Below are 27111 nucleotides of genomic sequence, written 5' to 3'. Positions count from 1 at the left end.
AATGCAGATTTTCTGTTGTTTCCGCAGCAGTTCATAGTTCACACGTTATGTGCAGATTATATTTGGTATTTCACCCCATGCAGTGCAGGAGTGAAGACCACAATGAATTCTACACAAGGAGTCACAGATATAATGGAATCTGATCTGCAGCAGCACAGATGTGAACGCCGCCCAAGATGCTCAGGGATGGGGGACCACCTGGAAGAACCAATACCATCCGACCCATCTGTGGTTTCTTCCCTAGTGATCCTGTGTGGTGTAGTGAGCCTTGGCTTCTGGAGATAAGTGGCCCCAGCGGAGGTCACAGCTGCTTACCCCCTGGCATATTGATTGAGGATCTTGGCCAGATCGCAGACTATGAGTCTATTCCCAGTATAACTGGATCTATACATCCACGATGCCCCAGTATACTCACACCAGCGGCCCGGTGTCCCCTTGCAGCTTGGTGTAGTCGTAAGTCCCATTCAGCACACCCTCCACCTCGTCCATGTAGGCTCTCCAGTCTATTTCTGTGTCTGCGAAAAGAGGGCAGACAGTGACTGTATAGAACACATCGCGCCCCAGCAGATTACACCGCAGGAGCAAGCATAGGGGCCGTGTATCAGCAAACTGAATGGGGATCATGCCCCAGCAGATCATACCCCAGCAGGCGGCACAGGGGGCTGTGCCCCAGCAGGTCATACCCCAGCAGGTGGCATGGGGGGCTGTGCCCGAGCAGGTGGTACGGGGTGGCTGTGTCCCAGCAGATCATACCCCAGCAGGTGGCACGGGGGGCTGTGTCCCAGCAGGTCATACCCCAGCAGGTGGCACGGGGGGCTGTGCGCCAGCAGGTGGCACGGGGTGGCTGTGTCCCAGCAGATCATAACCCAGCAGGTGGCACGGGGGGCTGTGCCCCAGCAGGTTATACAACAGCAGGCGGCACAGGGGGCTGTGCCCCAGCAGGTCATACCCCAGCAGGTGGCACGGGGGGCTGTGCCCCAGCAGGTCATACCCCAGCAGGTGGCACGGGGGGCTGTGTCCCAGCAGATCATACCCCAGCAGGCGGCACAGGGGCTGTGCCCCAGCAGATCATACCCCAGCAGGTGGCATGAGGGCTGTACCCCAGCAGACTATACCCCAGCAGGTGGCACGGGGGGGCTGTGTCCCAGCAGATCATACCCCAGCAGGTGGCATGAGGGCTGTACCCCAGCAGACTATACCCCAGCAGGTGGCACGGGGGGGCTGTGTCCCAGCAGATCATACCCCAGCAGGTGGCATGAGGGCTGTACCCCAGCAGACTATACCCCAGCAGGTGGCACGGGGGGGCTGTGTCCCAGCAGATCATACCCCAGCAGGTGGCATGAGGGCTGTACCCCAGCAGATCGCAGGATCACACTCACATGGGACTCTCTGGATGACCCAGTGAGTGACCACCAGCTCGGCCAGGCACAGGCACACTCCCAGCAGCGCAGTGTACCGGGGATCGATCAGAACCTGGAACTTGTTGTCCCATCCCCAGCGCAGACTGTCCATGAGGCTGGAGCGCCCCCCTGCAGGAGCCCCTCTCCTCCGGGCAGTAACAGCCGGAGCCATCAGAGCCAGTGTGACAGCTGCACCGGACCAGCCGGAAACAGGAAGCGGCAGAGCGAGGCTACATCCAGACAGCACCGGGGACTCGCAGCCAGGACACGTGGATCTAGGAAGAGACAGTGAGCGGCGCCGCTGATAGGCTGCACACAAGCCCCGCCCCGGCGATGACGTCACCCAGCTCAGCGCTCCACATGTCGGCGGGCAGGTACAAGGAGTTGGAGTACTGGGACTCCCGGTATGAGGAGGAGGAGCGGCTCCTCACCGGGGGACATGAGTGGTTTGGGGCGTACCGTGACTTTGCGCACCTGGTGAGGAGAGAGCTGCGGCCCCGGACTACAGGACTTGTGCTCGGTATCCACGCTTACTACTAGTCTACACCAATCCCTATCATCTGCATTCAGCCGAGGGTCATTGCTGTTTTGTTTCCGCAGTAGGACCCCCAACGATCCCGAGATCAGGGCTACAGCTCCGTGCTGAGTGCAACTGCGCATGCTCCGACTCTGCTCCATTCATTAGTGTCTATGAGACCGTGCAGTGCTGAGGTGTTTCCAGTAGTCCCATAGACAATGACTGGAGCAGAAGCCGAGCGTGTGCAGAGCTTGGGATCTCTGGTGGTCCCAGTGCTCAACCTGCCAGATATCGGTAAATTATCCCTACTGAATAGATGGAGGATAGCCTGATTTTTGGGAATAACAATTTGATGGGGCTTTCCCATTATAAGAAAGGAGTGGAGTGATTGCAGTTTGGGGTTCGATGCTGGTACAGTATGGGGGGTTACATGTCACCCGCTCTTGTCACATGTTATGTATGCCATGTTGTATGTCAGTGTGCTGCGTGGATAAGAGAATGAGGGGGCCGCTATCTGTGTAATGGCCGGCCTAGGGAACCTGTCACCCTATCACACCTTGGACAATCTCCCTAGTAAAAAAAAAAACACTTTGGTCGGGTGCCCATGATCAGGAATTGGCAGCACTTTGGATGCAGTGCATGTTTGCTGCAAAGTGCTGCTGTCTGTCGAATGCAGGTGATTCCTCTGTGTTCACTGAAGTGTGCGGATTCACCACGTCCAATACATTCTATGGGTGAATCTTCTCTTGCGGAGACTAGCATCTCCACAAGATAAACTGACATGCTGCGGTCTGGAGCGAGATGCGCTGCATGACTGTCTCCGTGGGTGATCTGCGGCATCTGTGGGAGCATAGTGTCAAAAAAAACGGACCGTCGCATCCAAACATAAATCAGGTCTGAACGTGTGTTTCATGGTGGAAGCATAGGGGATATGGGATTTCTTGAAATTCCATCCACTATGTTGCAACATCTGGCCGCTGTGGGTTTGACGCTACATTAGTACGGAGCGTTCAATCCGCAGCAATTACTGATCGTGTGCACATACAGTACAGACCAAAAGTTTAGACACGCCTCATTTAAAGATTTTTCTGTATTTTCATGACTATGAAAATTGTACATTCACACTAAATGCATCAAAACTATGAATTAACACATGTGGAATTATATACTTAACAAAAAAGTGTGAAACAACTGAAAATATGTCTTATATTCTAGGTTTTTCAAAGTAGCCACCTTTTGCTTTGATGACTGCTTTGTACACTCTTGGCATTCTCTTGATGAGCTTCAAGAGGTAGTTACCGGGAATGGTTTTCACTTCACAGGTGTGCCCTGTCAGGTTTAATAAGTGGGATTTCTTGTCCTATAAATGGGGTTGGGACCGTCAGTTGTGTTGTGCAGAAGTCTGGTGGATACACAGCTGATAGTCCTACTGAATAGACTGTTAGAATTTGTATTATGGCAAGAAAAAGCAGCTAAGTAAAGAAAATGAGTGGCCATCATTACTTTAAGAAATGAAGGTCAGTCAGTCCGAAAAATTGGGAAAACTTTCAAAAGTGTCCCCAAGTGCAGTGGCAAAAACCATCAAGCGCTACAAAAAAACTGGCTCATATGAGGACCACCCCTGAGAGTCACCTCGGCTTCTGAGGATAAGTTTATCCGAGTCACCAGCCTCAGAAATCGCAGGTTAACAGCAGCTCAGATTAGAGACCAGGTCAATGCCACACAGAGTTCTAGCAGCAGACACATCTCTACAACAACTGTTAAGAGGAGACTTTGTGCAGGAGGCCTTCATGGTAAAATAGCTGCTAGCAAACCACTGCTAAGGACAGGCAACAAGCAGAAGAGACTTGTTTGGGCTAAAGAACACAAGGAATGGACATTAGACCAGTGGAAATCTGTGCTTTGGTCTGATGAGTCCAAATTTGAGATCTTTGGTTCCAACCACCGTGTCTTTGTGTGACGCAGAAAAGGTGAACGGATGGACTCTACATGCCTGGTTCCCACCGTGAAGCATGGAGGAGGAGGTGTGATGGTGTGGGGGTGCTTTGCTGGTGACACTGTTGGGGATTTATTCAAAATTGAAGGCATACTGAACCAGCAAGGCTACCACAGCATCTTGCAGCGGCATGCTATTCCATCCGGTTTGCATTTAGTTGTACCATCATTTATTTTTCAACAGGACAATGACGCCAAACACACCTCCAGGCTGTGTAAGGGCTATTTGACCAAGAAGGAGAGTGATGGGTGCTGCACCAGATGACCTGGCCTCCACAGTCACCAGACCTGAACTCAATCGAGATGGTTTGGGGTGAGCTGGACCGCAGAGTGAAGGCAAAAGGGCCAACAAGTGCTAAGCATCTCTGGGAACTCCTTCAAGATTGTTGGAAGACCATTCCCGGTGACTACCGCTTGAAGCTCATCAAGAGAATGCCAAGAGTGTGCAAAGCGGTCATCAAAGCAAAAGGTGGCTACTTTGAAGAACCCAGAATATAAGACATAATTTCAGTTGTTTCACATTTTCTTGTTAAGTATATAATTCCACGTGTTCATTCATGTATTTTTTTTTTTTTTTTTTTTTTACTCTTGGCATGCTGCAATAGTCTCTTTGGGAGACTAAAAGCTGCCATAACTCGATCGGCTCTGCTACATACAAGTGATGATCACATGTAAAGCGCCATGGAATAAATGGCGCTATAACAATAAATAATAATAATAATGATCAGATCGCCTGTATGTAGCAGAATTGATGACTTTCTATGAGCGGCACCCACCGGGTTAATAGCCGTTTCCACCCGCTGATGTTCTGGGCACATGTCAGCAGTTCAAAACAGCTAACATGTGGCGGGAAAGATGTGGGCTCTGCGTCGGAGCCCACATCAAAGGGGGGTGTCCAACATCGGCATACTACACCCGATGTCGGAAAGGGTTTAACCCCTTCCCGACATGCGTTGTACTAGTACTGCTCTGCGGGAACTGAGTTCCCGCAAACTGCAGTACTAGTACGGCGGCACGATCGCGCGGTCTCAGTGAGCACCGCGGCGATCGCATGCGGGCGTCAGCTGTACGTGACAGCTGACACCCTGCAGCTAGCGCCAATTGTGGGCATTTAACCCCTCTGATGCTGCGGTCAGTAGTTACGGCGACATAGGGGCATCGCGCAGGGACGGGGGCTCCCTGCGCTCTCCCACCGGAACAACGCGATTCGATCGCGGTGTTCTGGAAGGAGTCCCAAGATCCAAAATGGCCGCGGGGATCCTTCCGGGTCCTTCACTGAGATGGCGTGACCGCGACGTCATCGCAGGTCCTACGCTCAATGCATTCTTGAGCAACAGAGGCTGCCGCTTGCACCGCTGAGAGCCAGGGGCCGTCCGAGGGTGAGCATATCCATATTTTTTATTTTTATTCTTTATTTTTTACATGAATATGGATCCCAGGGCCTGAAAGTGTCCTCTCCTCCAGACCCTGGGAACCATATGCATTGCACATGCCGTATAAGATGACTGGGCGTATAAGATGACCCCCGTATTATACGGCGGGTATATCCCAAATTCCATATTTTATATGGAAAAGTTGGGGGTCGTCTTAAACGCCCAGTCGTCTTATACAGCAGAAAATACGGTATTTTGTATGATGACTCTCTAATTTAAGGGCATAAAAACTAAAAGTTTAAAAATGCCAAATTTCCATTTTTTTTTTTTTTTTACAAATAAACGCAAGTCAAATCGAAGAAATTTTACCACTATCATAAAGTACAATATGTCACGAGAAAACATTCTCAGAATCGCCAGGATCCGTTGAAGCGTTTCAGAGTTATGACATCATAAAGTGACAGTGGTGATTATCTGCCTATACGGTTTCTGCATATTTCACTACGTTTTGTCACTTGGACCATATTTTGTTTTCTATGGCAGCTGCTACCACCTGTCAGTACTAACGGTGCCGATGTGTCCGTGCTCTCAAAATAGTGCATGTGCACAGTTGTATTCTTTGTCCATGGCTCATGTATAGCGGCCATTCAAGTGCTGTCTAGGAGGATATTCAGCGGTTTCTGCCATGAGAAACATTGAGTCACACTCCTAAAAATAGTAGAAGGGTCAATGACCTTCCCACCACCTCAGGAAATAAAATGTACACTGTGAGATCTTCTCCAGAATGCATACACATGTCTGCAAATGGTTTCGATTCATATCCCACGTCATGTGGCAAGGCTCATGAATGTGTACAGCAAAGTAATAGATGTTGACCATTGCGCTAATAGACCAGTCTTATACTGGATGGCTGCTGCTCAAGAACCAACACTAATGGCGGAAAGGAAAAAATTGGTGAAAAAAAATCTAACAGTTGTGAACTGCTCCTAAATGTTACTGCAGCAATAATACATCCAACCATATAACAACCACGGGTTAAAACCAGTAGGAAATACAATTGGAAGCAATACAAACCTCAAAAGATAATGCACAACGTAACCGGGAGAAGGTTTAATGAGAAATAAATAAGAAAAAGTGTGCTGAGTAAATATTCTAATAAAATAAATCAATACACCAGCCTGATAAGAGAAAAGCCAACAGGTGACTTGGGCTTCTTTCACACTTCGTCGGCAGGCGGCCGTCAGAATGCGTCGTATCAACGGATGTCTTAAAAATAGTGGAAAACTGATGCAACGCATCCAGTTTCATGATGGATGCTTCAAATTAGGCGATTCCTGAATTTGAATGTCTAAAATTCTGGAGAGAGAGATTCCATTATAGCCAACGACGGGAAGCGCAGGATCCGTCGCTGAGCGATTTTCTGACATGCAGAAAAAATGTTCCTCTGAATGTTTTCTCCGCCCGACGGACAGCAATATTCCGACGGATTCAGGACACGATGGATGAAACAGATGGCCATCCGTCACGATCCGTTGCTAATACAAGTCTATGGGAAAATACAGGATCCTGCAGAAAAATTTGCAGGATCCTGTTTTTTTTTTTTTTTTTCAAAAATCGACGGATTTCGACGGAAGTTTGAAAGAGACCTTACAACTGCGATGTAGTATCCAATTTTTTTTCTTTGTTTCCCTCTGCTCGATTTTTGCAACCTGATGGATGAACAATCTTTAGGTAGATCGATCTTGTGCAGGCCTAGATGGGGTCCACCAGGGTCTTCACCGCCGTTACCTTGATTTATATCAAGTAATCGGGTTTCTCGGCTTCCTCTTCCCCTTGTTCCTTCTACCCATCATGATGTCCTTCTGCAGTGATTGAGTTTCCAAAATGTGTCCTCAAATAGGGTTAAAACCATATAAAACGCTGATGCAAGGTGAATGGCACCAAACTGGTCTCTACTTGTTCTTAGTTTACAAGTCTAAAGTTATTGTTGGCAGCTCTGTGGAGTCGGTGTCCATTTTGGTGGAGTGAGTCAGTATAAAATGTACCAACTCCTAGAATATATATTAAATTGGTTTCAGGATGTGCTATAAATGTTTTCATAATTTGGGAATGTAATGAAATGTCCTATAAATGTCTGTTCTGTTCCGGATCTGGGCTTTTAGTTGAGATGAATCTGTGCTGCACTTTATGTACATGCTCAGTAGTGCAGCAGTGCTGGGGAGTTGTAGTTGAGATGAATCTGTGCTGCACTTTATGTACATGCTCAGTAGTGCAGCAGTGCTGGGGAGTTGTAGTTGAGATGAATCTGTGCTGCACTTTATGTACATGATCAGTAGTAAGGCATTGCTGTGGATTCAGAATTTTGGCTTACCGACTCCACAGCACTGGTTGTTAGATGGTATTTTGGTGCCCCAAAGTAGTGGAGAGGACAATGCTGCCGGATCAGAAGATCTGTAGGGCGTGTGCGTGCAGTTGACTGGGGAGACTAAGCCAGTGGCGCCTGTGGAGATAGATGCAAGGCAGTGAACAGTGTGAAGTCAGTCTTTGAGGTAAGGAGGCTGAAGTCCGCGTTTCAGAAAATAGAATTATTCTTACCGTTAATTCGGTTTCTAGTAACCCACCACAACAGCACACCTGGAGGATGTTACCCCTTTCCTAATAGGGACAGGAAATGACAAGAGGTTAAATAACCCCTCCCTCATCCTCCCTTCAGTGTTATTATGAAGGACCACAGGAGAATGAATGCTTCAAATTATATTTATTATTTTCAGAACTTATATCAAGCAAAAGGGAGGGATTACTCCTGCTGTCATGGTGGGTTACTAGAAACCGAATTAACGGTAAGAATAATTCTATTTTCTCTAGTAACCCCCCACGACAGCACACCTGGAGCAGTACCCAAGAGTAATTTTTAGGGAGGGACTACAGCACTAAGGACTTTTTCTCCGAAGGCTAAGTCTTCTTTTGACATCAGGTCAAGCCTGTAATGTTTGGAGAACGTATGGACAGAGGACCACGTAGCCGCTCTGCATATTTGCTCGATGGAAGCACTGGCTTTCTCGGCCCAGGAGACAGCTGTTGCTCTAGTAGAATGGGCTGTGAGCTTTTCTGGTGGTGGAAGGCCTTGAATTTGATAAGCCTCCAGGATTGCTCTTTTGATCCAATTTGCAATTGTGGATTTGGAAGTCTTATTCCCCTTATTCTGGCCGAGAAGATGAATAAACAGATTCTGATCTTTTCTAATCTTCTCTGATGCATGAAGATAATAGAGTACCATTCTTCGAACATCCAAAGTATGGAAATGTTCCTCTTCCTCATTCTTTGGTTCTTGATAGAACGACGGAAGAATTATCTCCTGCGACTTGTGGAAATCAGAGACGACCTTTGGGAGAAAGGATGGGTCTAATCGCAGGATAAGCCTGTCCTGAAGAATCTTCATGTAGGGCTCATTGCTTGACAGGGCTTGTAGTTCACCAACTCTTCTGGCTGTTGTTATGGCTACCAGGAAGGTGGTCTTCCAGGCGAGTATATCCATATTTATGGATGACAAGGGCTCAAACGGTGGCAGTGTAAGTCCTTTCAGGACTATATTCAGGTCCCAGGATGGAACTATATTTATGGGTCTTTGAGATATGCGGGATGCCGCCGTCATGAATCTTCTCACCCATCTATGGTCAGCTAAAGACTGGTCAAAATAAGAGCTCAAGGCTGCCACTTGTACCTTGAGGGTGCTGGGTCTGAGACCCTTTTCCAGCCCATCTTGTAGGAAATCCAGGATCCTGGCTAGGTTCGGTCTGTCTGGGTTAGGTTGTTCAGGAGCACACCATGTGATGAAAGTCTTCCAGATTTTTTGGTAGATAGAATTAGTAACTGCTTTACGGCTTTTTTGTAGTGTCTTAATTACTCTCTTTGATAGCCCTCTGGTCCTCAGAATTGAGAATTCAGAAGCCAGGCATTTAGGTGTAACCTCTCGGGATCTGGATGGAGTATTGGCCCCTGATAGAGAAGGTTTTTGACTGGTGGAAGTGCTATTGGTCCATCTATTTTTAGGCTGATGAGGGCCCCGAACCAACTTCTTTTGGGCCAAAGTGGAGCCACCAAGATCACCTTGAGTTTTTCTGCCCTTATCTTCTGCAGGACTCTGGGTAGGACTGGCAATGGCGGGAAAGCATATGCTAGTGAGAATGTCCATGGCTGGACCAATGCGTCCACAGCTAACCCCGGATTCATCGGATCTAGCGAGAAGAACTGGTCTACCTTTGCGTTCTGACTGTTCACGAACAAGTCCACTTCTGGTTGTCCCCATCTTTTGACCAGTATCTGAAAGACTTCCGGGTTTAGGCTCCATTCTCCTGGATGGACCTCTGTCCTGCTCAGGAAGTCGGCTTGTACGTTTATCTCTCCTTTTATATGTAGGGCGGATATGGAGAGAATATGTTCTTCGGCCCACGAAAATATTCTCGCTGATATTCTTTTTAGATCCTCGTGTCTTGTACTTCCCTGATGGCGAAGGTGGGCAACTGTTGTCATGTTGTCCGAGTATATTTTTATATGGGAATTTTGTACAAGAGTTTACTGCCACTTTGAGAACTTCTTCTACTGCTTTTAGGTCTTTGAAATTTGAGGATTGCTGTGCTATTTCGGTTGACCAGAATCCCTGGAATATGTGCTGGTCTACCGTAGCTCCCCAACCTTTCCCGCTGGCATCTACTGTTATGGTCACTGCTGGGACCTGCAACCAGGGAACTCCTCTTATTAAGTTCTCTTTTTGTAGCCACCATGTCAATGAGGACCTTACATGCGGTGGTATCCGGTGGGGATCCGTCCCAGCTTGATAGAATATGGGTCTGAAGTATCCTGGTGTGGGCTTGTGCCCATGCCACCATCTGGATGCATGATGTCATGGTTCCTAGAACCGACATGGCCCATCTTAGAGATACTCTCTTCTTGTCCCGCAACATTCTTATCTTTGATGTAAGCAGGGACCGCTTTTGTTCGGGTAAGAAAGATGTTTGGTTGTGGGAGTCTAATAAGACCTCTAAAAAGATCTTCCTTGTGGACGGAACCATATCCGATTTTTTTGGGGGGGTTTACCACCCATCCCAGGGATGACAGGATCTGGACTGTTTGAAGATGTTCCTGTAGAATTGGAACCGTGGGGGCCACTACCAAGAGGTCGTCGAGGTACGGGATTATGCATATCTGCCGACTTCTGATGTAGGCCATTACCTCGGACATGACCTTTGTGAAGATCCTTGGAGCTGACGATAGTCCGAATGGGAGGACATTGAACTGGAAGTGGTTTATAGCCTCTCCTCTGGTGACCGCAAACCTTAGAAATTTTCGATAGGTTGGATGGACTGGGACATGATAATATGCGTCCTGCAAGTCGATGGTTGCCATGACGAAGTCTTGCCCTATTAAGGGTACTGTCGATCTCACGGACTCCATTCTGAATCTTCTGTAGGTTACATATTGATTCAGAGGTTTTAAATTGATTATCATCCGATGGGTTTCGTTTGGTTTCTTTATCAGAAATAGGCTGGAATAATTACCTTTGTTTCTTTCGTCTTCTGGGACTATGGAGATCACATTGTTGACTAAGAGATCCTCTATCCCAGCTATCAGAGTGGACTGTAGCTTCGGTGTGGATAACGTTGTAGTTTTTATTCTTTTTTGGGGATATGATATGAACTCTATTTTCATCCCCTCTTTGACCAATCTTAAAGTCCACTGATCCACACCGATCTCTTGCCAGAATGGGAGGAAGTTCGAAATCCGACCCCCCACTATGATGGCGTCATTGCTTTCTTTGATTTTGGGGTTGGGAAAGAAAGATTCCTCTCTTTCCCTCCTTTTGGATAACTCCAGCGACCTGTCTTTCCCTTCCCTCTGTATTGAGGAGTATGCTCTTGCTGAGCGCGGAAGGGTCTTTTCCTAGGGTTTCTAGGTTCTGGTAAGGTCTTTTTCTTGTCTGAAGCCTTCTCCAGAAGATCATCCAAGGCTGGTCCAAACATATACTTTCCTTTGAAAGGAATAGAACACAGCCTCATCTTGGAAGTCATATCACCAGACCAGGATCTTAGCCAGAGTGGACGCCTTACAGAGTTTGATAATGCAGATGATCTCGCCGTCACTCTCACGGATTCTGCGGAAGCATCTGCTAAAAAGCCTGTTGCTTTCTGGAAGATAGGCAAGGAGGCTAGGATATCTTCTCTCGGAGTACCTGAGGACAAGTGCTCCTCTAGCTGCCCCAGCCAGCGATGCATCGATCTAGCCACGCAAGTGGATACTGAATTGATGTTCAGTAAGGACGCTGATGTTTCCCACGACTTCCTTAGTAGTCCGTCCATCTTACGTTCCAGAGGGCCTCTCAGTTGGGAGGCATCCTCAAATGGTAGCGTGGTCTTTTTGGCTACTCTGGCAATCTGGACGTCCACTTTTGGAACTTCTGACCAGCATGACACTGTCTCGGCATCTACAGGAAATCTGTCTTTAATTTCCACTGGAGTAGTCAGCTTCTTTTCTGGGGATTCCCACTCCTCCAGAACTAAATCCCGGATATTTTGGTGAATAGGAAACATCTGACGCTTCCTAGAACGAAGTCCTCCGAACATCTCTTCTTGTACGGACTGGGCCGTCTTCTCCTCCTCAATCTCCATAGTTTTCCTTACAGCCGTGAGGAGTTCTTCTATATCAGATGAAGAGAAGTAGTATCTCTCTTGCTGGACGGTCTCAGAGTCCAGGGATAATTCACCTTACTCTGGGGGTTCGTCCGACGTCTCTCCCTGAGAGTCCTCCTGCTCTTCTTTTTTTTATCAGATAGATTTTTATTATCCGCAAAGAATAAACAATCAGAATATTTCTCATGGCAATGTTTCATTAAACATTTACAGATAACTTTTTCCCCCCCGACCCAGAGCCCCCCCACCCTGCCCAACCCGAGACCTCAGCCAGAGCCACCCCACTTCCCATCATCATACAACCATTTGAATAAACATCCGTTATATTTCCATTGAATACTAGGTTCCCTATATTCTCATTTATCATCCTAATTCAAGTCCATCCACGGTTGCCACAGCTTGTGGAAGATGTCCAGCTTATTCCTTTTGGTGTAGATACTTTTCTCCAAAGTAAGTATATGCTCCGCTTGCTTAAGAAAGTCTCTTCTTGTTGGAGGTTCCTCTCTAATCCAAAATTTGGCGATCAATTTCCTAGCAATGAATAACAATCGTGCAATAGCTATTTTAAACATGTTGTCCGTAACAATTTCCTCCACATATCCCAATATGCAAGTCAGTGGAACCCTAGGGACAGAACATCCATACACCAGTTCAATACGATTTAAAACAACTATCCAGAAGGAGGACAGTCTAGGGCACTGCCACATCATATGCAATATCCCCGCCTGGGATTGTGAGCACCGAGGGCAGTCCGAGTTCTGCCTAAGCCCAGCCTTGAACAACCTGTCAGGGGTTCTATAGGCCCTATGGATTACGAATAACTGTGATAGCCTGCCTGGTTCACTCATTGATATCTTGGGCACATATTCTAGGACCGACTCCCATCTATCATTGTCAATTATTCCCAATTCAGCTTCCCATTTCCCTTTGGCTCGGATGGGATATTTTTCCAGGAAAGAAAAAAGTAGAAACCCATATATTTCTGAAATCGCCCCCTTCGTGCAGCTATTCTTAAGGATATAGTCGATCATGAGATCAATCTGTACCACTATGGCTCCCCTTTTATTCTGTGCCTGATAAGCATGAGAGATACGATTATACTGGAACAATTCAGACCGTGGCAACTGAAATTCTTCCTGCAACTCCTCAAATGTTTTAAGTCTGCCCTGACTTATCAGCTGCCCCAGCCATTTAATACCTGCTGCAGACCAAAAGTGAAAACCCTCCCTCTGCCTAAATTCCGGTAGAGAAATGTTGTCCCAAATAGGCGAGAATCTGGTGAACCCACTCACTTCCCTAATGAGTTTGACTTTTTCCCATACTCTGTGAATTAATTTGATAGTGCACCCATGTGAACCCATTTTTTTGAATTGTCCTCCCTCCAAACTGTCACTCAAAACGTCTGCCTGTAGTAAGAACCTCAAGCTATTAGGTATTTGCACACTCCCTGCCTCCTCCCCCCATCCTTTGAGATGTTGACACTGTGCTGCTAAGAAGTATAGCCATGGATTAGGAAGTGCAAGACCCCCCTCTGTTTTGGCCCTCTGAAGTATCTCCTGTTTAAACCTAGGACTCTTTCCTCCCCATATTAATTCCCCAAACAAAGACCTAATCTTACGGAATCTGCATTGTGTAATCCAAATGGGAGAGTTATGTAGCACGTACAACAACTGTGGCATTACAATCATCTTTAAGAGGTTCACCCTACCAACCACCGATAAATGTAATTTGTTCCATGCCGCAATCTTGGTACGAATTTTCTGCATTAATGGACTTAAATTCAGTTCCTCAAAGGTAGTTAGAGGAAGAGCAATCTGAATACCCAAATATTTGAATTTTTGAACAATCTTTAATTTTGTGGTTATCGCCCTCTCTCCACTGCCCATACTGTCCCCCTCAATCAACAACATACAAGACTTATCCCAGTTTATTGTGAGACCCGAAAACCGACCAAACTCCTCAATCAAAGCAACCGCATTGCACAGGGACCTTTCAGAATCCTCCAGGAACAACAAAATATCGTCAGCATATAATGCAATTTTGTCTTCCCTCCTACCATAGATGTAACCTCTAACCTCCTGAGCACCTCTTATTTTAGCCGCTAACGGCTCCACGGCCAGAGCGAAGAGCAACGGGGACAGCGGACACCCCTGTCTGGTACCCCTAAACAGCGGGAAACTCTCTGACAAATTATTATTAACTCTAATTTTTGCCATTGGGAACGAGTACAGCAACTTAACCCAGGAGATGAATTTTGGACCAAACCCCAGGCGATCCAGTACCGACCACAAGTAACTCCACTCCACACAATCAAAGGCCTTGTGGGCATCTAAAGACACCACAACTCTTTTTCCGGCATTGTCTGCAGGAATTTGCATATTTAAAAATAGCCTTCTCAAGTTAATTGCCGTGGATTTATTGGGCATAAAGCCAGACTGGTCTGGGTGAATCAATTTATCGATCACTTGGGTCAGCCTGTTCGCCAGGGCCTTCGCCAAAATCTTTATGTCAGCCGTTAGAAGTGAAATTGGTCTATACGACTCCGGCTGTTGAGGATCTTTATCAGCTTTAGGAATAACCACCACGATGGCCTCTCTCATTGATGGGGGCAGCACTCCCCTCTCCAACGACTCAGAGAACACTCGCTCCAATTTGGGCATTAACTCTGCATTAAGAATTTTATAAACCTCTACTGGGATACCGTCCGTCCCCGGAGCCTTGCCCCCCGCCATATTCGCCAAAGCCGCCTTCAATTCTTCCTCCCCAAGCGGTCTATCCATCCACTCCCTTTCCTCTCTACCTAGTCTGGGTAAGTCAACCTCTTTCAGATATCTATTCATTTCCTCAGGACTTTTATCCACCCTAGAGGAATATAATTTACTATAAAATCTCCGAAAAACGTCTAAAATTTCCCCCCCCTGAGTAACCGTTTTACCTTCCTCTGTTCTTATGGAGTATACATGTGAAGAATCCCGCTGCGCAGAAACCACCACCGAGAGCAAATGTCCTACCTTCTCTCCCTCAGAATAAAATGTTTCCTTTTGAAAGGCTCTCAACCTATCTGCCCTACGCATATGGAGTTCATCGACCGCTACCTGAGCCGCCCTCATACGAAGTTGTGCTTCTCTTGAATTCTGAGAGGCCAGTGTCTCTTCCGCCACCCTCAGTTCCTCCATCACTGCATTGTCTTGAATTTTAGACTTAGTTTTATGTCTCGAGATGTCCCGGAATAAAATTCCTCTCAGGTATGCCTTCATGGTGTCCCACACTACAAGATTCCCCGCACTCCCTTCATTTATCCTGAAAAACTCCCCGAGTTCAGTTCCCACCTGTTCCATATCCAAATACTGTAGCCAGGAGGGGTGAAATTTCCATCCCAACCCCGTCAGACCACTCTTCCCAGTCATTTGTACAGAGACCAGTACTGGGCTATGGTCCGATATTACTCTAGGCCTATACTCCACCTCATGTATTAGATTATTCACCCCCCCATTTCCCAAAGCCACATCAATGCGAGATAAAGATCCGTATGTTGCTGAATAACATGAGTAGGCATATGTCCTAGGATTACGCACCCGCCACAAATCTATCCATCCTATTTCTCTTAGATAATTTCCAAAAGGAGTAGAGTTCCCTTCACTTCTCAACTCCGCATGTCTACCCTTGTCCCAGTGATCATTAGATATATTGTTCACATCCCCCACTATAAGGAGGGGCACCCCATCCCACCTACCCGTAATTTCCAGAATCTCCTGTATCTTTTTCTTGGAATATGGTGGTGGAATATAAATTGACACAATACAAATTAACCTGTTAAATATCTTGCATACTAAAAACACAAATTGGCCGTCTTTATCGGTGGTTACCTCAATCTCTTCAAACGGAACACTAACGTGTATCAAAATTGACACACCTCTGGCATAATTTGAGAACGTTGAGTGATACGCCTTTCTCACCCATCTCTTCTGTAGAATAGCAACCTTTTCCTTCACTAGGTGAGTTTCCTGCAGACATATCACTGAAGGCCTCTGTTTCAGTACATATTGGAAAATAGCTGTTCTTTTAGTAGCATTTGCAAGGCCCCTAACATTCCAACTTAGGATTTTAACCTCCCCACCCATTATAGCTTATAGAAACAATGAATGAGTTCAAGCTCCCTAAGGTCTCAACCCCAACTCCCACCCCCTCCCTCCTCCCCCCCCCATCCCCAATTCCCAACTGAAATAACTCTCTATCTCTCCCCTCTCTTTAAGCCCACCCAACTCCTCTCTACTCTTAGAATATCAAAATAAACTCTCCCTCTCAATTTGAGATCTGGGAACGCTGTTTCACAGCCTAACGATAAAAACTCTGCGTTCCTTCAGCTCCCCCGCCCACCATAGCCAAAATGCAAATTTCGTTGCGCCGCCGAACACAACCTGATGATATCAATATACCATAAAGTCACAGTATAAGTACCAGTTAACTATCAAACCAAACATAACAGTGAAGAGTTAACAATTGCCTCAGTAGCACTTAAATCAGTTTCAGCGGGTCTGCCCCGTTTTGACATGCTTAGTATTGAGATCCAGCCATTGTGACGCCTCCTCTGGATTTTGGAAAAAATGCACCCGATCCAGAGCCACCACCCTTAATTTTGCTGGGTAAATCATTGAATAACGGACATCTAAGTCTCGCAACCTCCTCTTGACCTCTCCAAACTTCATCCGAAGCTTTTGGACCGCCGCAGAGTAATCCGGATAAAGGGAGACCCGATTACCATCAATGGTCAGCTCATCACAATTCCTGGCTTTCCTCAACAAAATGTCTCGGTCCTGATAGTTCAGAATTTTAGCCAAGATAACTCTTGGGGCCGAGCCGGGGGGGAGGGGTCTGGTGGGCACACGGTGCGCTCTTTCAACGGCAAACATCTTAGTAAGGCCATCTCCACCCACAGCGTTTTTTAGCCATGCCTCAATATAAGCCGTGGGGTTGCTCCCTTCCGCCTTTTCTGGGACCTCCACAATCCTTAGGTTGTTCCTGCGGGATCGGTTTTCAAGGTCATCAGTCTTAAACTCCAGATCAGCAATACGTTGAATATACTTTTTTTCCCTGTTTAACAATTCACCAATCCGATCTTCTGCACTCCCAACCCTTTCTTCCACCTCTTCCACTCTCTTTTCAACTTTACGCATAGCAGAGTTTAAAGCGACCATCTCTCCCTTTAATTCATCCGCTCGTAGGTTTAGAGCCCCCAGGGCAGACTTACAGTACATCACCACTGAAAATATGTCCTTCAGAGTCGGCTCCTCCATTTCTGGCATGTCAGACTGTGCAGGCAGAACAGCTCCTGCGGCCCTTGTAGGAGATCCCTGGTCTGACCCACTGCACTGTAGCTGAGCCCCTCCTTCCTGCTGATCTCCGGGGGCACCAGCTGCTCCAGACTCCACACTTCCAGCCTCTGACTGTAGATTTACAGCCTCCTCTGACCTGGCAAATCGCTCCAACTTAGCAATCACATCCATCTTCCTCTGATAAGCAGCGCTTGCCCTCGCCGCCTCCTCTGCAGTCTCAGCGCCATCTTGGGCCTGTGAGCTTCCCGCAGCTGTCAGCTCCTTCTGTCTCCTGCGTGTCATCCTCAGATAAGATTCCGTTCCTTCGGGTCACACCTCGCTCCCCGAGACTATGTGCACTCCTGAGAGTATGATTTGCGCTCGGCGGCGCCTCTAAGGGGTTAATACAGAGATAATGAAGCGGGAGAGCTCTGTTGCACGTCTGTTCACATCGCCTGCTAGGCCACGCCCCCCGTCCTCCTGCTCTTCCTCCTGTGGATTAAGTTTACTTTTCTTAGCCTCAGGAGGGGCACTAGGAGATGGTGTAGGCTGGGAAAGAGTGGCCAGAGATGTTCTAATCTCATGCTGGATTAAAGTTTTAATCTCCTCCATCAGGGACGGCTGTTCCTCCCTGATAATTTTGTCTGTGCATTCTTTGCACAATGATTTCTTGTATGAAAAGGACAGCTTCTTCATACAAACTGCGCATTTGCGGGTAGTTTTAGTTTTGCTTCCTGATGTGGGTTCCTTGTCCCCCTAAAAAGGAAGGGGAGAAGGAATCATAAGACTACAACCCACATCAGGGAATGGACACCCAGGGCCAGATTACTCACTGGGGCCGGGATGGTGCTGTGATCTGCAGGTGCAGAGCGTGAGGAAGCAGACATCTCCATGGTCTTCACCACACAGTGGTCCTACCTGCGATGTCTTCCTGTCCAGGGCCTGAATATATAGGCGACCGGACCGCAGCACCTGTCCTCCTGGATCAGGACCTCCTCCTCCGGTGTCTGGAAGAACGTAGGAGGAGAACGCCAACGTCTTCCACGCTGTCTGCTTAGCGTTCCAGCCTGGAACGCACAAGGAACCTCCTGTTCAGTGAAGCCGGCCGGCATCTGACGTCATATCCGGCCGCCGGCTTCAGACCGGAAGTGCCCACACGTGCGCGCGGAGGAGGAGAAGGGCTGGAGAGCTCAGAGAGGCCTCCAGCCGAAGAACGCCCCAGACCTTACCCGCAGGTGCGGAATGGTGGCGAAGGAGTCCCGAGTCGGAGGAGACGGGAGCAGCGACGGGGAATGGACGTAAGTCTGATCCCAGCTGCCCGGCCAAATTATCTATATTCCCCCCGGTGACCGCTGCCGGCACAGTGCACCTGGGATGACCTCTTCATCCCTAGTAGGGACAGGAAAGAACACTGAGGGGAGGATGAGGGAGGGGTTATTTAACCTCTTGTCATTTCCTGTCCCTATTAGGAAAGGGGTAACATCCTCCAGGTGTGCTGTCGTGGGGGGTTACTAGAGAAAACACGGTTTCCAATGTCAGAGGGGACTGTAGACACGCTATAAATCCCTCAGCATTTCCCGGTAATTAGTATACTGCGCGTATTTATAGCACTGGAATAGCTCGTCTGCTGGCCCCTATGACAAAGGAAACCGTTTTTTCCTGAAACACGTAAGGAAGTGCGTGCGAACCTCTTCAGCCTCCTGTATGCTTTTCGTCTGACTAGTAGAAAGTTAGAATTGACTCCTAAATTCCACAGTGATGTGTCCATTCTAACAATTCTTTTATTTTCTGTCTCCCTGTAGGCTGTGGTACAAGTTCACTGAGTGCCGAGCTGTACAATGAAGGTGTGAGACCACTTGTCAGTATCGATTACTCCCCAGTTTGTATCAAGGAGATGGCACAGAGAAATGCCAAGGTACCAGACATGAGCTGGATGGTCATGGATGCCCGGCACCTTCACTTTCCTGATGGAACATTTGATCTGATTATTGAAAAAGGAACTCTGGATGCCATGATGGTGGATGAGAAAGATCCATGGAGAGTTACCCAGGGCACCATTACTCTGGTGGATCAAGTGCTAAGCGAGGTAAGATATCTGATCAGGTTAAGACGGGTTTTACATGTTGCAGAGCTGATAGGCAGTCGCAGTGCAGGGGCAGTGGTAACGGCACACTCAATGTGAAGTGATTGGTGACTGTTATACTGCGCCACCCCGATGACTGCAAGTAACTGGCCGCAGGAAGAATATAACTTAATTTTCTCTTACCCCCATGATGGCACCACGGAGAGAGAGGGATCCGCCCTCAGGGACAGGAAACCTACAGGTGAAAAAGGCGGTACCTCTCTCCCACATCAGTCGGTTTTCTGTCCCTGACGGGGAACCTGCAGCTTACTTGAAGTCGTGGGATGCTGGGGGTCCATCTGGCCGGATTCAGGCAGTGGGGGGCCTGCCTCGGACTGGGTGGATTCTCCCTCCCGAAAGGCCACGATCCGGGGTTGGCGGGCCCTGTGTGTGTGCAGGGGGAGAGGCAGTGAAGCAGGATCCAGTCTGCCTCTCCCTTACTAACCTACATATGGCCGGTAACAGGTGGCGGCGGCCGCCTGGCGACATGCCGCCAGGCCGTGGCCCAGGAGGTGGTGGCGGCGGTCACCTATAGGAAGCGGCACAAGCTTTGGAGGCAGCGGCGGCTGCTCCAGCGTCTCCGACGCTCCCTCCTGGAGGCCGGGCGCCGATAGGTGATGCGCACGGGCCGCAATGATTTCTGGGAAATCCAGAGTGCGCAGGCGCGGGGGTCATTTCCTGGACGGCGCAAGGCATCTCTGGGTAAAACCTGATGCCACACGCGCTGCCCTCCCGGAAATATAAGGCGGGCTCACCAAACGCTGATGCTCATTTATTTTCACCATGAGTGAAAAGGAGCAGCCGGCAGAAGAAATTCTGCAGTCCCCTCCAAAAAAATGCTAGCAGCAACAGCACCATCACCAGCAGCGGCGACAGCAGCAGGACGCCTCGTCGCAGCTCAGGATCCCAGCGCAGCAGAGGCTCCAATGGATCCGGGAGAACAGCGGTTTAAATCGAGGATGCAACTCCTAGGCCAGAACCGGTATCTCCCTCACATTAGGAGGGTAAGTGACCTCCGTGAATGTCCATATTCTAAATGGGGTTTATTATGTTTTCTTAGGGGAAGAAATGTGCAGCAAAAACCAGACACTGGGTATGTCCAATCTGCTCTGTAGATCTACCCGCTACATGGGTAAAAAAGCTCTGCGCCATATGCGTAGAGAATACTATATGTGAAGAGTCCCCAAGATTTGCATCTGACCTAAAGGAGTTATTCAAAACCCAAGTGGAAGATGCGTTAAAAAAACATTAAGTCTAAAAAGGAAACATAAATCCAGACGCAAGTCCCCGGAGTTCAGTTCCAGTGAGGAAGATAGTGATCGGTATAGTTCAGATAGTTCGCTCTCTTCTCCATCTTCATCTTCAGAAGGGGGTCGCAATTGTTTCCCTATTGAAGAAACAGATTCCTTAGTTAAAGCGGTTAGGACAACCATGGGGCTGGCAGAGACTCGGTCCAAGAAAACGGCGTAAGATCTTATGTTTAGCGGCCTAGAACAACGGAAACAAAGAGCCTTCCCATTTAATGGAAAAATTCAAGCTTTAATAAAAAAGGAATAGAAGAGACCAGACAAAGTTCTCCTAACCCCAAAGAGGAAATACCCATTTGATGACCCAGCTTGCTCTTTCTGGGGAAAGGCGCCAAAGCTAGACGTCGCCATTGCAAAAGCCTCTAAAAAATTTGCCTTGCCTTTTGAAGATATGGGGACCCTTAAGGACAAGAGGGCGTAAGTTTTCTTAAAGGGCTCGTGGGAGGCTGCCAGTGCGGGGTTAAAACCAGCAATAGCCGCCACATGTACCGCCAGGGCATTAATGGTGTGGATAGATCACCTAGACTCACAGCTAAAGGATAGATCCCCAAGAGAATCAATATTGGACTCCGTCTCAATCATGAGGGGTGCCGCGGCGTATCTAGCAGACGCCTCTATTGACTCAGTGAGACTAGCGCCAAGGTCTGCCTCATTTTCAAATGCAGCTAAATGGGCTTTGTGGCTCAAGTGTTGGCCGGGAGACCTACAGACAAAAGCCAAGCTATCCTCCATTCCCTGCGAAGGAGAATTTTTATTTGGCCCTACCCTAGATGACATTATTGAGAAGGCAGGGGACAAGAAAAAAGCTTTTCCAGGGTTTCCCAACCAATCCTATAGACGGCCATTTCGGAGCAGAAAATTTATGCATAGAAGACCCCCTAAAAATCAAAAAGAAGGATGGGAGGATAAAAAATTTAAAAGAGGCTTCATGTTCAACAAAACTGATAACAAAAAACAGTCCCAATGAAGGTGTTCCCCAGGTGGGAGGGAGGTTGGCATACTTTCTTCCAGCCTGGGAAAAAATATCTGGGAGTGTGTGGATACTAAATATAATAAAGACAGGACTAAAACTGAAGTTCTAAAAGATGCCATATCATCATTTTGTCATAACACCACAAAGGAAGGTAGAGGCCGAGCAACTGGGCCTTCAAAAGGAGGTACAAAGTCTTCTGACAAAAAACTTCCTGCAGGAAGTTCCAGACCAGGAGAAGGGCACAGGATTCTACTCCCCTCTTTCTTCGAACGAAACCGGATGGAACTTGCAGAACGATCATAAATCTGAAGAAACTAAACAAGTACTTAGTGACTCAGAGTTTCAAAATGGAAACAATAAAAACGTGTCAGAACACTTTATCTGTCTTGTTTTATGACTGTCATCAATTTAAAAGACGCATACTACCATGTGCCCATCCACTCAGATCACCAAAAATTCCTCAAAGTGGCGGTATTAATGCAAGGGGAACTAAAGCATTACCAATTCAGGGCCCTTCCTTTTGGCCTAGCCATAGCCCCAAGGGTGTTTACGAAACTGATGGCAGAGGTCATGACTCACATAAGAGAGCAAAACCTATTTATAGTCCCATATCTAGACGACCTCTTGGTAGTTAGCGAGTCATCCCTCCTTTGCAGCCAACAGTCGGACAAAGTAATGACATCCCTGACAAATCTAGGTTGGATGTTGAACCTAGCAAAGTCCAGGATTATCCCAACCCAAGTACAACAGTACCTAGGGATTATGGTAGACTCGGTAAAGCAGGAATGCCGTCTTCCGGGGGGGAAAGTTTCAAACATGATTCAACTGGTAACCCAATTAAACCAATCCACGGTCGTCACTGTACGCAAGGCAATGTCTATACTGGGATCGATGACAGCCTGTATTCCAGTGGTCCAATGGGCCCAGAGTCACACCAGAGATCTCCAGTGGGAGATACTAGAAGCAGAATCTCGCTTAAAGGGAGATTTTAGAAAAGCGCTTAAAAATCTCCTCACAAACCATATGTTCCCTAGCTTGGTGGGTGGATCCACGCAACCTAACCAGGGGTGTTCCGTGGGTATGGCCGATATCTGTAACACTGACTACCGACGCGAGTCCCTGGGGGTGGGGGGCTCACTTACACGATTAAATTGCCCAAGGGCCCTGGTCAGAGGAGGAAAAACTAGCTTCCTCAAACATGAAAGAACTCCTGGCAGTAGAACGTGCGCTCATCGCTTTCTAGTCTTCCTCCATTCCCACCATGTGAGGGTGCTCTCAGACAACAGGGGTGATGGTAGCATACTTGAATCACCAGGGGGGAACGAGATCTCAAGCACTGATGGAGGTAACAAAATCTATCATGTTGTTAGCAGAGGTCACTGTCCTCACTTTCAGCCCTTCATATCAAAGGGACAGAAAATCAGGCCGCAGATTTTCTAAGCTGAACACAGCTGAAGCAAGGGGAGTGGGACTTAAACCAAGCGGTATTCAACCACATAGTAGAGGTTTGGGGTCTCCCGGAGATGGAGTTGTTTGCAAACAGTCTAAACCGGAAGACACATGCCTTCTGTTCGATCGACCCACGGGGGAGGTCCAGTAACCCTAGACGCCTTTTTGATTCCCTGGGACTTTCAGCTAGCATAATGCTTTTCCCCCAATAGCACTAATTCCTTTGGTACTGAGGAAGATTCGGGAGGACAGAGCAAGGGTAATCATGATAGCTCCCTTTTGGCCAAAAAGAGCATGGTTTCCATGGCTGCGGATGATGTCTATAACATACCCTTGGGTCCTCCCAGATATCCCAAACCTTCTGTGTCGGGCCGGTAAAGCACCCACAAGTGAAAAGCTTACATAGGACGGCCTGGAATTTGAGAGGGAACTTTTAACTAAGAGAGGATTCTCTTCAATTTAGTTTCAACTCTCTTGTTAAGTAAAAAACCAATAACTACTAGAGCATATGGGAAGGTCTGGAGGAGATTTTTGTCAGTTTCGGGTGCCAGTGTATTGGGGGAGATCCCAATTCAGAAAGTGCTAGTTCCTTCAAAAGGGGTTGGAAAAAGGCTTGGCAACAAGCACTCTTAAAGTTCAAGTGGCAGCGCTAGGGGCCCTTTACAACTGCGACTTAGCGGGGAATCACTGGATAAAAAGATTTATTAAGGCCTCTAATAGATCTAGACTGGTTGTCCACCACACTACACCTCCCTGGGATCTAAACTTAGTACTTTCTGCACTGACTAAAGCGCCTTTTGAACCTTTGTCACAAGCTTCTCTAAAAATATCCCTCAAAACCTCACTTCTTGTAGCGCTAACGTCGGCCTGCAGAATTAGTGATATGCAGGCTCTATCAGCATACCTGCCTCTGACTCAGATATTAGATGATAGAGTAGTCCTTAGGACCGATCCATCCTACCTTCCTAAAGTGGCGTCACGGTTTTATAGATCTCAGGAGATCTCTTTACCCTCTTTCCGTCCAAACCCCAGAAATAGAAAGGAAGATCTCCTACACACACTAGATGTTAAAAGATGCCTAACCCATTATCTAGCAGCCATGAGGGAGTGTAGGAGGGATAGGTCTGTTTGTGTGCTTTCAGGATCCAAAGGGCATAAAGCATCAAAGGCCACGTTGGCGAGATGGGTAAGAGATGCCATCATCCTGTCATATTCTTCGTGTAATGAAGCCATTCCAGAGGGAGTCCGAGCTCATTCGACCAGATCGGTGGCAACCTCCTGGGCAGAGCGAGCAGGAGCATCAATTGAGCCGATATGTGGAGCAGCCACTTGGTCTTCTCCCTCTACATTTTTTTAAACACTACCAACTAGACCTGACTTCTTCTTCAGACCTCATTTTTGGCAGAAGGGTCCTGGAGGCAGTGGTCCCTCCCCCCCTAATATACATTCTATGAAATTCTCTCCGTGGTGCCGTCATGGGGGTAAGAGAATATCGTAGTTACTTACCGATAACGGTATTTCTCTGATCCATGACGGCACCCGTATATTCCCTCCCTTCACGTGTGGGTGTGCACACTAAGTTTAGTCATTAATATTTAGTCACGCGGTGCCTCTGATAAGCCTTATTATTTTTTGTTTGATAACCATTTAAAGTTACAGCTGAAGTCCTGTTAAGGCTCTGTAAACCAACTGATGTGGGAGAGAGGTACTGCCTTTTTCACCTGTAGGTTTCCTGTCCCTGAGGGCGGATCCCTCTCTCTCCGTGGTGCCGTCATGGGATCAGAGAAATACCGTTATCGGTAAGAAACTACAATATTTTTCTTGTAGCAGCTGCTCCAATAACACAGGAAAACATAGTGAAATTCTGTTTACCTGCAGATTAACAGTATATCTGCAGATAAATAGCATTTTTGGAGGTGTTCGATTCCCTTTGCGCAATCAAGTGGGGCACAAAAAATTAATTGACAAAGTGTATTTGGTTAAATAAATAAATTATGCCTCAACATTACATGTAACAGGTTTTTTTCCACCTAATCTGAGAGCAGCATAATGTAGCAACATAGACTCTTATTCCAATGATGTATCACTTGTTGGGCTGCTTGATGTAGTTTTAATTAAATTATTGCCTTATCAGCTAGAGATTATGATTAGAGAACTAGTAAACCTATTGCCATGTAATCCTAAATATTCATGAGCTCTGTATAACCCCACCACTGTGATAGCTTTCTGCCTATGCACAGTGTACATAGAAAGCTGTCAGTTAGTGAGTGTGGGTTATACAGAACTCCGCATTTAGAAAACTGGTAGATCTGTAGCACATGAAACAGGAATAAGTTAAGATCTATGGGCCAGACACAGATCTGCTTGAGAATCTGCCTCCAGAGTTTATTTTAACTGAAAGACGGTGTTACCAATGTGAAAGATGTAATGACTGACAGTCTGTTCTCCTGATCTTACTGGTGAACTGTGTGATAGCGCAGTACAGCAGACGTGAACTGTGTCTCATAACAAACACTTTTTTGTAGTAGTTGTCCTCACTGTGATGTTAGAACTGCTGCTGAGCTGTGCCTGATTGCCCCTTGTCTCATTACAAGCACATTTGCAGTTTTCTCTCACGGTGTTGTCAGCTCCGCTGTGCTGTCCCCCATCCACCACTCTAACTGCCTGTGAGATGGAAGCTGAAGAATTATGAGAGGACAACTGCTGCTGCAAATGTTTAATGAGAGAAAGCTCGCCTGTGCTGTACTGTGAGATTGTCAGTTAGGTTATGGCTCAAACCAGTGATTCCCCCCCCGCCCCCTTTATTTATAAGAAGCACTGGAGGCAGATTCTCAATGAGATCAGAGTCCAGCCCATACTTATTAACAGCTCATTTATATATTCCAGAGAAATCCACGTTTTTCTTACAAGATACCAGATCACAGATATCAAGGTATGATTTTATTCAGCTTCCTATGATCTGCATACCCATACAGACGGCTTAGGACGATTGATCCTACTGATAGATTCCCTTTTTAAGTATATAGTAGTAGAAAGATGCTTTGAATAAGAGAGCATCCGTAAAAGCGCTCTAAAGCTCTGGTGCTCTGATGTATACGAATTGTTACTGCATACTGGATATAGAATACACTGTATAACTTTGAGATACTTGGCACATATTTGATCAAATGCTGGGAGTCTGTCTGCCAGCAACCTCTTCAGGTGGGACCCTACACTATCAGACTTGCTACTCCTAGGTCTACGACTACACATCTAGTGAGCAAGAATGATCCAGGTATTAGGCACACAATTACGGTAGAAACCGTTTTGGACAGATGGGAGGAGTGCAGGACCAAAATATTTATGCAGTCTCCTCCCCTGCATGCACAATGCAGTAAACAGGACTGATCAGCACATCCTGCAGGTTGCTGTGACTGTAACACAGTAGTATACATGCATATTCAACAGCACTCTGACCATGCCTACGGCTTGTGAAACCTTTGTACATCCGCAGCGTAGGAGTACAGTCTAAGGCTTTGTTCATACAATGTGTTCACAATGCATTTTTTGCTGTTATTTTCAAAAAATACTGCTTTTCTTAAAATTGCATAAAGAACCATGCATCATGAATGCATTGTGTGAACACTGCTTTAAAGGGTTGTCCCCTTTAAGAATTGAAGTATAAAAATACATATGGGTGTTTAAAAAAAAAAAAAAAACCCTCTTTGTTTTACTTGGTCTCCTAGGTTATAATGCATTGTACATCACTACTGCCTTGGTCACCGTTATATAGTTGCAGTGGTGATGTTGCGTCGACATTGCTGCAGCCAATCTGTGAGCTCAGCAGCTCTGCCCCTCTAAATGGTGCAAATTGCTTAGAACTCATGAGATCACCTTCATCGAGTAAGTAAAGCAGATTTTGCTCTTCTTCTTTTTTTTTTTTTTTTTTTTTTTTTTTTTGTGCAATCATCTGTACATATCAGGAAAAGTTTTCTGAACTT

General features: G+C 47.0%; 2 protein-coding genes across 3 annotated transcripts in view; one reads left to right on the top strand and one right to left on the bottom strand.

Moving 5' to 3' along the window:
- Positions 1 to 1681, bottom strand: part of ALG3 (ALG3 alpha-1,3- mannosyltransferase) — a 96123-nt gene extending 94442 nt beyond the window's left edge. For both annotated transcript variants that reach the window (XM_069726961.1, XM_069726960.1), the window contains exons 1-2: positions 1380 to 1681; positions 416 to 515 (exon numbers count right to left, since the gene is read on the bottom strand). In XM_069726961.1, coding sequence (XP_069583062.1) covers positions 416 to 515; positions 1380 to 1572 — 293 coding nt within the window. In that variant the 5' untranslated portion in view covers positions 1573 to 1681. The remainder of the gene's footprint in view (positions 1 to 415; positions 516 to 1379) is intronic.
- Positions 1682 to 1735: 54 nt separating this feature from the next.
- EEF1AKMT4 (EEF1A lysine methyltransferase 4) overlaps positions 1736 to 27111 on the top strand; it is a 38451-nt gene continuing 13075 nt past the window's right edge. Inside the window, exons 1-2 of the mRNA XM_069726962.1 lie at positions 1736 to 1920; positions 19083 to 19366. Of these exons, the coding sequence (XP_069583063.1) occupies positions 1761 to 1920; positions 19083 to 19366 (444 nt within the window). The 5' untranslated portion in view covers positions 1736 to 1760. The remainder of the gene's footprint in view (positions 1921 to 19082; positions 19367 to 27111) is intronic.

Source organism: Ranitomeya imitator, chromosome 5 (genome assembly GCF_032444005.1).
Source record: "Ranitomeya imitator isolate aRanImi1 chromosome 5, aRanImi1.pri, whole genome shotgun sequence".
NCBI lineage: Eukaryota > Metazoa > Chordata > Amphibia > Anura > Dendrobatidae > Ranitomeya > Ranitomeya imitator.
The sequence above is the reverse complement of the archived record's forward strand: the minus strand, read 5'-3'. Positions and strand labels throughout refer to the sequence as shown.